General features: G+C 38.2%; 1 protein-coding gene across 5 annotated transcripts in view; it reads left to right on the forward strand.

The window, feature by feature from the left end:
* LOC124619536 (probable ATP-dependent RNA helicase spindle-E) overlaps window positions 1-12088 on the forward strand; it is a 265425-nt gene that overhangs the window by 176107 nt on the left and 77230 nt on the right. For all 5 annotated transcript variants that reach the window (XM_047146000.1, XM_047145997.1, XM_047146002.1 and 2 more), the window contains exons 18-20: window positions 1764-1991; window positions 3989-4126; window positions 8005-8145. In XM_047146000.1, coding sequence (XP_047001956.1) covers window positions 1764-1991; window positions 3989-4126; window positions 8005-8145 — 507 coding nt within the window. The remainder of the gene's footprint in view (window positions 1-1763; window positions 1992-3988; window positions 4127-8004; window positions 8146-12088) is intronic.

The raw sequence follows: 12088 nt of genomic DNA on the forward strand, positions 1-12088 counted from the left end.
TGTTTTGTGATGCTTGTAGCATGCACATCTCTATCCACCATATTTTAACATGGTGTGTTTTGTACTATGATGCAAGGGCAGAAGCAAATATCAGTGGGAATATGCCCTGTATTTTAGCTGATGATGAGATTAGTGTGACTAAGGTTTCAAAGTTTTTTGATGTGTCTGGACTCTGGCCTAAACTTGTAGGCTGAAGGTTTTAGTGTGTTGCAAAGGGGCTGGCTCCTCCTTTTTTTGTTTTTGCAGTCAACCAGCCACACTGATATGCTCTATTGTTTTAGCTCCTTGTACCTCTTTCACCCTGTGTTGTTAATGTTGTAATATTGACACAATACTTTGTTCTGTGCTTCTGTGCAGTTACACACATACTTTTCCAATTTTTTTAACTTTGTTTTCCGCACTGTCTAGAGCTCTGACAGCTTGGTGGACCGTAAATAAGGACAGCAGTTTTCAATTAAGCAAGGCCTGGAACCCAGCCTTGAGTATCACAAGAGCACAGTGGCAGTCTACATGGAGTTCCACTCCTGTCAGCTGAATAGGATGAAGAAGCATTGTCACCATGCCAGCAGCAATTTGCATCTAGGTCTGGCCACAGTGTAACAGTGGTCCCGGCATATATCACTCAGACATCAGGAATGCCTGAAGATGGCAAGAAGTCAGCTTGCCAAAATATCACACTTCTTAGATGTCACCCACCTGAATACCAGAGAACTATTCAAAAATTAATATAACAATGGAAACTCAAGGTTGGAGTTTCAAAACTATAAGGGATCTTGAGAATGTAAGGAAAAAATAGTTCGATATTTACCATAAAGATGACACATTAAGTTGCAGACAGGCACAACTAAAAGACACTGACACATTAGCTTTTTGCCACAGCCTTCATCAGAAAAAGAAAGACAAACACGCACACACACAAGCCACGCACACGCACATGCACACCCAAGCATAACTCACAACTCACGCACACATAACCGTCATCCCCGGCAGCTTGGACCAGAATACCAGGATTCTGGTCCAAGCTGCTGGAGATGATGGTCAAGTGAGCATGAGTTGTGCTTGCTTGTATGAATGAATCTCTCTCTCTCTCTCTCTCTCTCTCTCTCTCTCTCTCTCTCTCTCTCTCTCTCTGTGTGTGTGTGTGTGTGTGTGTGTGTGTGTGTGTTTCTTTTTTATGAGAAAGGTTGGACCAAAAGCTAATGTGTAAGTATTTTAATTGTGCCTGCCTGCAACTTAACCAAGTCCTCTTTACGGTAAGTAGCAATCTGTCTTTCCCTTACATTCCCAAAATTTAATACACAGTTTTCCCTATTTTTCTGAGGCCAGTGAAAGTGGCCTAAGGCTTAAACATTTCTTTTCACCAAGATGGGTGAGGTTAGCACCATCTCAGTACCGTCTGGTGAGCCCTTCTTAGGTTACCAAGTGGAATCACTCACTGTAAAATAACCCAACAAAAGCCTCAGCTCAGTACAGAGTTGGAAGTCTTGTAAATTCTTGGCTGTGCCATGTACAGTTTTGGTAGCACCTCACATGTTATTAATTTTTTCATGTACTAACTTCACATTTAATTAACCAATACAATTGCTAATTATTTCTGACAAGAAGAAATTACTATTGAGCACCTGTAGTTCACAAATTATTTATATTCCAATCTTCTTATGCTATTCTTAACTTTTTGGAATTTCTTCTATGATGTATTAAAAAGAAAATTGTATCCCTTGAATAACTGTTATAAATATTGTCTTATGCTGACTTCATTTTAGGTGTTTTTCATTGATTATGGAAATACAGAATTTGTGACATTAAGTGACCTGAGGAATTTCTCTGAGAAAAACATGGAAGATGGTGTGCATACAATCCTGCCACTTGCATGTGAGTTTGTGTTGTCTGAAATAAAACCATCTATTCTGAAAAATCCCCGAGGAGTTTGGTCAGATGAAGCCCATGAAGCATTCAGGGAGCTTACAGAAGGAAAAATATTTACAGCTGAGGTATGATCTTTAAACAAAACTTTTCTGTTTTTAGGTTGAGTATTTGTATGCATATTCTTTAGAAATAATTTTATGCTAATTGTTTAGATAGATACATGCAAGCTGAAAATTTTGCATAGGTTTTTTGTGGGAAACTCATTGTGAACAACTACAAAAGTATTCCAACTTGTCAATTCACAGGAATATGTTAAGACTTGCAGTAGTATATGTCCTTTTTGTAGTCAAAATTCAGAAGAAAAATAACAGCCAGCCTGTGAATAATACAAGACATGAAACGTGTCTTGCATTCAAGTATGATAAAATATAATACAAATCATGTTCAGTCGAGAATGAAATTTTCAGCAGTTGGGTTGTTAGCAGCATTTGCAAGCTATAAATCAGTGTTTGAAAATTAGCATAATAAATGCTTCCTACCAAATATTTAATTGTTAATTTTCCATTAGAGTGTCAGTTGTAGCCAGTTAACACTTTTGCATCATCTTATTACATTAATAATTGCACTAGAATAACAAAAAACAGTGGATTTGATATATCAGTGGAAGTAATCAATTTTTGAAAATATGATACACTTGGATAGAGAAAAAAAATCTACTCACCAAATGGCACAAGGAGAAGACATACACAAATGTATGGAAATGTGAAAGCTTTCAGAGCCAGTGGTTCTGGTTAGACGGCTGGAGGGAAAGAAAGAGGAACTAAAATTTCGGTGCTTCATATAGTGTACACTGTTCTAACTCTCGGAACCATTATTTCTGAAAGCTGAGATAATGTTGCATATTTTGATACAAGCCAATCAGCAATACTGAAACTTCACCTGCAAACTGACCAGCAATTCTCTCCAATAATTTTATAGTTTTCTCAAGAGAATTTTCCTTTATATATCATTATGAAGCGTAACTAGTATGGAAATTTCAGGGGGGGAAACAACAAACAAAAATGTGAATAGGCAATTATATATGGTGTGTAGTCACATGCATTAGTCCAGAGATTTGTAATATATGTCTATTTACCAAACACTTTTCAGATATAGGTAAGTAGTTGCCTATTCCCATTTTCTGTTTGTTGTGAATAGTTTGTGAGTAAGAGAAAAACTAAAATTTATCAAGGTATGCCAAGGAGCGTACCCAAGCAACATGTTAAAACTTCCTTAAGAACATTGCTCTTCCACATGATATGACTCGAAATTTCTGTCATGTAATTCTTTGACACAACTATGTTTACATGAACTGTATAATGGAACTATTCCTAAGCAGATACTTTGTAACCAGTTGCCAAATTTTAATACTTATTAATTGTAAAACGTTCTGGTTCCTCCACACCCTTTTATCAAGTGAGTTTGGGTTTTAAACTTAAAACCCTACTTCATTCACTAATTTAAGTGTTTTTACCATTCTACTAGTAGTTTTAAGTTGTTGAATAGTTTTATGGCAAAGTATGTAATGATACTTATTTAACCTGCAAGTACTTGTTCTGACAGAGGCATTCTTAACACTGCGTGGCATGTATTCCTAAAAGCTTCTAATTTATTGATGCGGGATGACATAGAGCCTATTCCTCTCTGAAAAATGTTGAACGGACTGGTGACCTTTGTGGTATGGTCCCTTCAACCCCCACAAACCAACCAAAAGTTTGAAGTGTTGTTGCCATTCTCTGTTCTTATGAACAGAACTGAAGAGGTTATGGTTTATTATTTTTATTTTTTAAGTTTTGTTGTGAACTGTATATTTTTCTGAAATTCATTGAGGGGGCCACATTTCTGATTTAGTGCTTCATTACTATATTAAACTGTATAATTTTATTATCCAGATATCTGTAATAGTGTTCTGTGTTTGAACGAGTAGTTTATTTAATGAACATAATTGTTTCATCAAATGATTTATGAAAATTTCTGCTAAATATGCTGAAAGGCTGTTCTTTAAGGTAATTTCCTTTTCTTTGTTTGAAATGTACTAGGTATGTAAATTTTGTTATTTTTTCCCTTCTTTCTCCATTCACAGATCTACTCTGTTGTTCACGGGGTGATTTCTGTTGAGCTTTTTAAACATTATAATGGCCTGAAAACGAAGAGCAGTGTGAACAAGAACTTAATAGAGGAGGGTTATGCCGAACCGGCAGAGGAAAGCTTCTTGTCAAAGGTAATGTAAGAGATTTATGAGTCTGGGGCTTAAAAGCAGAGGGTATTAGTTCAAGGTGTGAAATTGTCATTTGCTGTACATATTGAAATCTGATGACAATTTATTTTTCGTTCCTTCTCATCCTTCCCCATCTTTCGTTTGACTGACAGCTACTATTAACTTTCAGAGTCTTTTCATCGTAACAGGTGCACTCTAACTTTTTCCTCTGTTTTGCCGACTGAAAAAACTTAAGATTTCAGAAGTTAATATATATGCCACATTTTGCACACGTCTGCCAGTCTGTTGCTGCTGCAAAGGTAGATAATTTTGTTCTGTCTTAATATCTTTGTATAATTCTTGTCTCTCTCTACTCAAACTGGATGGATCCCTCTCAAACTCAGGTTTGAGAGATCTGTTCCTTCTTTCTAACCTTTTACAAAGTATCCATCTTTCCTCCTAGAGGGGGAAACTTGCAGTTCCGAGAGCTAGGATAGTTTTTCTACTATTATTGGCAGTGTCATATCCAAAGGTAATCAGTGGCCAGCCAGTTTATCTTTTTGTTAGTTTATAGTTTCCTTATAAATATATTAAGTATTGGACTCCATTACAAGCCAATGCTATGTACCAATCCTTAAAAATCTTGTCAAGTGAGGATTGTCTGCTGGTGAATAGTCAGAAAAAAACGAGACTTTAAGGAAAATGAAGGTGTAAGTTCAAATGGGAAATAAAGCAAAATGTACTCTCTCTCTCTCTCTCTCTCTCTCTCTCTCTCTCTCTCTCAACACCACCACTACCACTGTGTTCCATGTCTGCACCGTGGAACCACTGACGTTGGGGAGTTGGATACTGATGACATGTGGAGTAAACCACATGCTCATTGTCTCTTTTGTTAATTTCCACAGGATATTTGGTACTTTGGCCATCGCTACTTGTGGTCATTTGTTTTGACACATTACCTCTTAAATGAAAATATGTTTCAACTTTTTAGCTAATTCCTCATTCATGAGGACCATTTTCCTTAGGCTCGGTGGTAGTAAAATTAGCATGCCTTTTTAAAAAATAAATATGGTTCATATATTCTTGTTTTGTGGTATGTTCCACATCGTTGAGAATGTCCTCAATACAAATCTGTGGAACAAAAAATACATCTAATCTAAAATGACAGCTCATTGGTAGTCATACTGACATACAGTGATAGGAAAAAAAATTGAGTTGTAAAAAAATAGGCAAAATTAACAGGTGTGTTGGTAGATAGTGTGTGATATTCTAGGCTGTCCTTATACTGAAAAGATATATTTTACTATTTTTGGGCTGAAAACTGTAATATTTAAAAAATGAGCCAGTTTGCTGGGAGTTCTCGTGGATGGTGAATAAAATAGTTATCATCCTTCTTAAAGGCTGCAGATTGTGTACAGTTATAGTGAATAGTCAACTACAGTAGAAATTTACTCAATGGGTGAGTATTGAAACCAACAATGGAAGGATGACCTGTATGATTTGATTTTTGCTTGTTGAGAAATAGGTACAAAGTGGGAATTTGAACTTGAAGTTTAGTGCAGATCATAATGGATTCAGGAGTTTGTATCAAAATGAGACCAGAAGTTGTAGAAGAATTTTGACATTAGTTTGACTGTGTGTGGTGTCATCAGATAGTTGACAGTGGCAACATATCAAGGGCAACAGATCAATTACTGTTGTGCTCTGGTAAGTGAAAATCCAAAACCATCATTTAAAAAAAATGAAATAGGGTATATTAACAACAGTATGAAAAGGATAGATTGTTACTCAACATATAGAGGAGGCGTTGAGCAATCAGACTCATTGAGAAAATATTGCTATATAATTTGATTTTATCCAGCATCATTAATGGTTGGTAAAAGCCTGAAACTATCAAAACAATGGGTTTGTTTATAAAATAACTTTTTCTGCTACCAATCACAGTTTTCTCTTTGTTTGTTGCCTAATGCTTTTTTTGTAAATGGCTGCAATTTTCATGTGTGTTTTTCTTGCATTATACCCTCTTGAAAATGGGCAAACTACTACAGAACAAATATGTACACAACTATTGTACCAGAGAGAAATCAAATGTAATCCAAAAATATCACAGAATGACAGCCTATCAGAGAAGCACAATTAACATTGGTGTGATACTACACAGTAACATACCAGAGGAGATAAAAATTGCTACATATCCAATATTTAAAATTAAGCTAAAGGCATTTCTTATAAAACACTGTTTCTAGTCAGTAAAACAATTTCTGAGTATGTAACAAGAAAAAAGTTATTTGAAAATTAAATTGTAAGAATGGATACTTAATGTTAATTCACCTAGTCGCTAATACTATTTATTATTGCAACTTTTCTTTGACCTGTTCAGTATCAGTTGTACAAAGTGTACTGTGTGATAAAACTGGACCAATAAAAAAAATCAGTAAATCATCATGAATATATGGCACAACACACAAAAAACAAACTTTGAAATAGGACTCATTTCAGAAAATGCATCATACAAAATATAAACAGAAATAAAATTGTGACTGGTAGCAGAAAAAGTTATTTTATGAACAAACCGATTGACTACTAGGTATTATTAGGTATTAGGCTAAGTCCTTTGTCAGTCATAAAAATGTGTGTGTTCTTGTTTTGTTTTGTAGTGTCTGATGAGGGACTTAGTCCGATAGCTGACTATATGTAACATTTTTTGTCCAATGTGCCAGTCCACCACTCAGTGCCTCCTTTATGAGATGAGCAGCAATCTATCCTATTTCATATAATTGTTATTCCAGCTCAAATTTTCTACTGTTTGATATAAAAAGAATAGTAACTGTCAGACCATAAACAAGCACAGAAGGAAGTGAAAGTAATCTAAATTTACTGTTTCATTCTATTCTGTTGTAATTTCTATGTTAAAAGCCAAACCATGTTGTAAAAATAAATAACACTTTAAAACTGTATTGAGGCATTTTTTCATGAAGTGTTAAATTTTAGACTTCTGAATAATTCTATTTTGTTGGCCAGGAGGATAATATATTTGTAATTTGCACACAACAAACCTCAAATTATTTCTCATATAATAAGCCACATTTCAAACGCAAAGTTTTATTTTTAGAGTTATGTAATTATTTACGTTGTCAGTGAGCCAGTTCTTTCTCAAGATTGAGATAATCTACTAATATCTGGAAACGTTACATTCCTAGCAGAGCTATAGACCTGTAAAGCCAGACATTACGTCTTACAGTTGTTGCTTTCATAGCTGCTGTTATAATGTTGTCTTTACCAGCAACATTCTTGGAAGATATGGCTTCTCAAACACAATTTTTACACAGACATTTCACCATTCACTGTATAAGTCACATGTTAAAAGGTTTAACAAATATTGCCACAAAATATCTGGCTGATGCATTGCTATCAAGAATCAACAGCCTTGTTATAAATCATGACTAATACTTTCATTAAAAAGGTTTGTGCCAGTTTGATGCATGTAATATTCAGACGACAGCAGTTGACATACCAGTGATATATTTGTTGAAATTTGTATTAAAAAATTACATGTTGCCAAGCAGGGCAATCCAAATGGCACCATTGTGGCATTATCTGAATACGGAGCAGTGTGATTTAATTTTAAACAACTCAGTCAATAATGTAGTAAAAGCCTTTGTTGTCAGTGACTGCCCTTATGTTTGTGATTTTCTTCATAATTGAAAGAAGAAAAACTTTAGGATGTTTATGACCATACAATAATGATATTGTGACTCAGTTATAACTTTCTTTCCACTCAAAAGTTTATGCATTACTAGTTAACATTAGGTTTTTTTATGTTATAAAAATGGTGATTTCTTGGGGCTTATTATAAGATTCAAGATGCATACTCATTATCCCATGAAACTCTTTAATTTCAGATAAACCATGATCTACGTCTTCAGCATAAAGAATGGACAAATGAGCAGAAGCTAGCTTACAACCGCCAACAAGAGACTAATTTGCCGTGGGTGGAGGAAATAGAGCCTGAACCGCCAAGACCTGAAGAATGTCGCATAAAGGTCAGTGATCTATCAAGAGATGTTATGATGCTTAATGTAACGTAATCCATGGACATTTTATTTTAGTGTCTACTTCCATTTCTGTTCCCACCTGACCACATGCCTGCTCTCTCCCATAGGCAGCACTAGCAACTTTGCAAACCCCTTCCCTGCTACCCTTCGCTCTCCCCACCACATGCCTCTTCTGTACTTCCAGCCACCATAACTAAGGATGCTGCTCGGCTCAAACACAGTCACAGTCTTACACTCCAGAGGCGACAGTGGCCCCTTGGTTGTGAGTTGTGATTTTGGAAATGTGTGTGTGTTTTCTACATCTGATGAAAGGCAGTCCAGAAGCTGAATATTTCTAGTATTCTTTTTCATTGCCTGTCTGCAGTTCGATGCCTCTTCTGTGTAGTGGGTATCAATCTATCCTTTCCATATAATTTTTATTCCATCCTGGAATTTATATGAATAAGTGCAGTGCATGCATTAGTTCTAATGGAACCGGTAAGTGTTTTTAGATGATTGTGAAGTGATTTTACGTTGTAGTTTTATCTTTCATGTACCAGCATAATGGAAGCCTATTATTCCACACATCTTTAATGATACCTTACAAATGCAGGTCTTGTATAATAGCAGGCAGATTACATTACAATTTCAGCTGTTTCGCAGTAATGGAATAACTTGTTGTCATTTGTTTACTGGGTTCTGTAGATCATTCTTAATAGCAAAGGGCTTGCAATAGGAGATATGTATTTCACAGTAACAGAGATGAACAAGTACTCATGGCTTTTAGAGTGCCTGTTAACTGGACATTTGTTTCTTGTTTTGATCCATACTACCATCTCTCAAAATACGGAATATATTTTTAATTTTTTTTTTCTCCTAGACACTGCTCTTCAAGACCTGTCCCATACATCCTCCCACCACCACGTACTTCAGTCTGGTCGCAATCATCACCTATCCCATCAAAAGCAGGGCTACATTGGAAAGCAGTCATCTGATCAACACCTTAAGCTGCAACCACTGTGCTGCATTTTGAGTGAGGGTGATAACCAACAAGCTGTCTGTCCGCATGAATGGCCACTGACAAACTGTGTCCAAGATACAGCTGGACCATCCAGTTGCTGAGTGCGCTGCCTGACACTCTGTTCTTCATTTCAATGACTGCTTCTCAGCTTGCACAATTTGGATCCTTACCACCAACACCAGCTTTCGTGAATTGTGCAGATGGGAACTCTCCATGCAATATATCCTTCGTTCCCGTAATCCTCCTCACCTCACCATTTGTTTGTCATTGTCCTGTACTCACCTATTCCCATCCCTGTTCCCATTTCAGCACTACACAGCCTTCTGTTCCAACACACCCAAAGACTTTTTCCTTCTCTCTTTCTGCTGCCCCCCCCCCCCTCTTTGCCCATCCTCTAACCTTCTGACTGCACCTAGCTGCCCCACCACCTTCCCCCACCTTGTCCCCGTACGCTCCCACAAGCAGTACTTCACTGTCCTCCACCCCTACTCTGCTGTCCCTCCCCCTCCCCACCCCAGCCTCCTCCTTACCCTCACCACACAGTTTGCTTCTGCCATCATGCACTGCTGCTTGTAGTCTGGTCTCGGCAGACAGAGACTGTGCTTGTGTGTGTGTGTGTGTGTGTGTGTGTGTGTGTGTGCGCGCGCGTATTGTCTAATTACGATGAAGGCCTTTTTGGCTGAAAGCTTACTTGCTGACAGTCCTTCTTTTGTGCCTATTGTGACTCAGCATCTCCACTATATGGTATGTAGCAGCTATTCTTTTCAACAACTTTTCTTCCATGCCATAATCCAGTGCCGTTTTCCTTTGTTACTGTTTTCTAAGGCATTACTATACTCAGCGACTGTCCATCTTTCTCTTCTTTCATGTGTTTCACTTGACAACTTCAAAAAACTGCACTGCACACACTGCTTATAGGTCAATTGTCTCAGCTGCCCACAACAGCCAGTTACAAGACTGGGCTGATTGTTGGTGGAGCATGTCATGCCCCACATTACTCCCGCTGATATAATTAATTCTAGACCTTCAAATGGATCACTCTTCCTGTGTCAGCCTCGGCTTTTTCGCGTGTTTTTTTCCATATCTTCCTGTGCAACACGAACTTATATCTCATCCTACTAACCCCTCCCCACCCCCTCCCACCCTCCCCACTCCCCTCCCCACTCTCTCTCCTGTCTACTTCACTTTGCTAACTTCACCTAATCTAGTCACATCAGCTGTCCCCCTTGTCCACATTTATCCAACTTGAGACCTGCAACCCATATTACAATCTTTTTATTTATTTTTTATTCAATCTCATTGTGTTTTCTTGTTGATTTCAGTTGGTTTTGTCTTTTGCTATTGGCCCACTACCCTAGATTTCATCCAATTTCCCCATACTTCATTCATTTCACTCTTTTTGTGGTTTTACTGATGTGTTTTGGCATATTTTTGAGATTTTTTAACAACATATTTCTATGTTATTTATGTATTTTTAAGCATTTTTCTCCTCCACCATGGATCCTTACTCCTTCCATCCGTGCCAGTACAGTAAAGTTTCCTAATCGTTAGACAGAATCCTATCCCACATACTGTTCCTGCATTGTTGCTTGGCTCATGGAATCACCCAAATAGCCTTACATTCAAATTACTCACCTGCGGCTGTAAATTGTCCTTCCACAATGACCTCTACCTGTTCAGAGTCTGCCAGGCTTTAACCCTCACCAACATAAAACCATGTCAATCAGGCCCAAACCTCCTTGCAATACCATCTCTCCATCTATAAAATTCTCCTGCTATGCAATCCCAAATTCCTATATCCTATATCACACATTGAAACTCATGCTCTCCAGGAACTAGAGCAGCATGCACAACACCACCTCAAAAAACTTTCCACCCTGTTCACTTCCTTCTGCTGCCTTGGACTAACACTATCCAGCACATCTACAACAACCTCCAAACCTCCCCCACATCACCTCATCGCTGACAGATGCTGCCTTGCAGACCTACTACATTTACCCCACCCTCAAAAACTCCCTCCCACCACTGTACGGAATCCAGAACCGAAACAGACTTGAAACACAGTCCTCTAGGAACCTTAGCCCCACAGAAGTGTCAATCCTTTCCAAAGGCCTCACCCTTTGTCCAACTCCCAAATTCAGTCATGCAGGACTCATTAAAGACATTCTTTCCTTCATCAGATCCCTACATTGGAAACACTTCTCAGTACCAACCCTACCAATCAGACTCAACCAGAGACCCATGTTGGACCCTGCCTGCCTCAGTTCACTTCTCCAACTAATCCTGATCCACGCCCAATGTGCCTTGAGTTACCCACTGTTAACTTTCCAGGATTTTGTAACCTAGATCCTTGCCTCACCGTCATTCCCCAAATCCCTCAACATGCAAGCTAACTGTACATCCACAGAAAGAACCACAATCCAACACCTAAAACTGATCCTGACCTTATAATCCTACCTGCTGATGAAAGGCTCCACCACTATTGTTTTGAACTTAGAGGATTACCTGGTAGAAGGACTCTGCGAGCTGTCACATTCATCCACCTACAAACACTCCCACAGCGACCCCATTCCAGAAGTCCAGCAGGATCTCCAGTCTCCCCTCAAATCCTTTGGTCCATCCCAGAACCTCTCACCAGAGTCCATCTTCCTCCTCATGCCTGTCACTCCACGCACTCTTACATTCTACATGCTTAATAAAGTCCATAAACCTAACCACCATTGCAGCCAGTTACTGTACCCTCACTGAGAGAATCTCTGCTCTCATAGACCCAACTTCTTCAGCCTATTACCCACAACCTGGCCTCCTACATAAAAGATCCCAACCATTTCCTCCCCTGACTCTCCACAGTTCCTATACCTTTACCATATGATGCCGTGCTCGTCACCGTTGATTCCACCTCCTTTTACATTAACATCCCTAATGCCCATG

Source organism: Schistocerca americana, chromosome 6 (genome assembly GCF_021461395.2).
Source record: "Schistocerca americana isolate TAMUIC-IGC-003095 chromosome 6, iqSchAmer2.1, whole genome shotgun sequence".
Classification (NCBI taxonomy): Eukaryota; Metazoa; Arthropoda; class Insecta; order Orthoptera; family Acrididae; genus Schistocerca; species Schistocerca americana.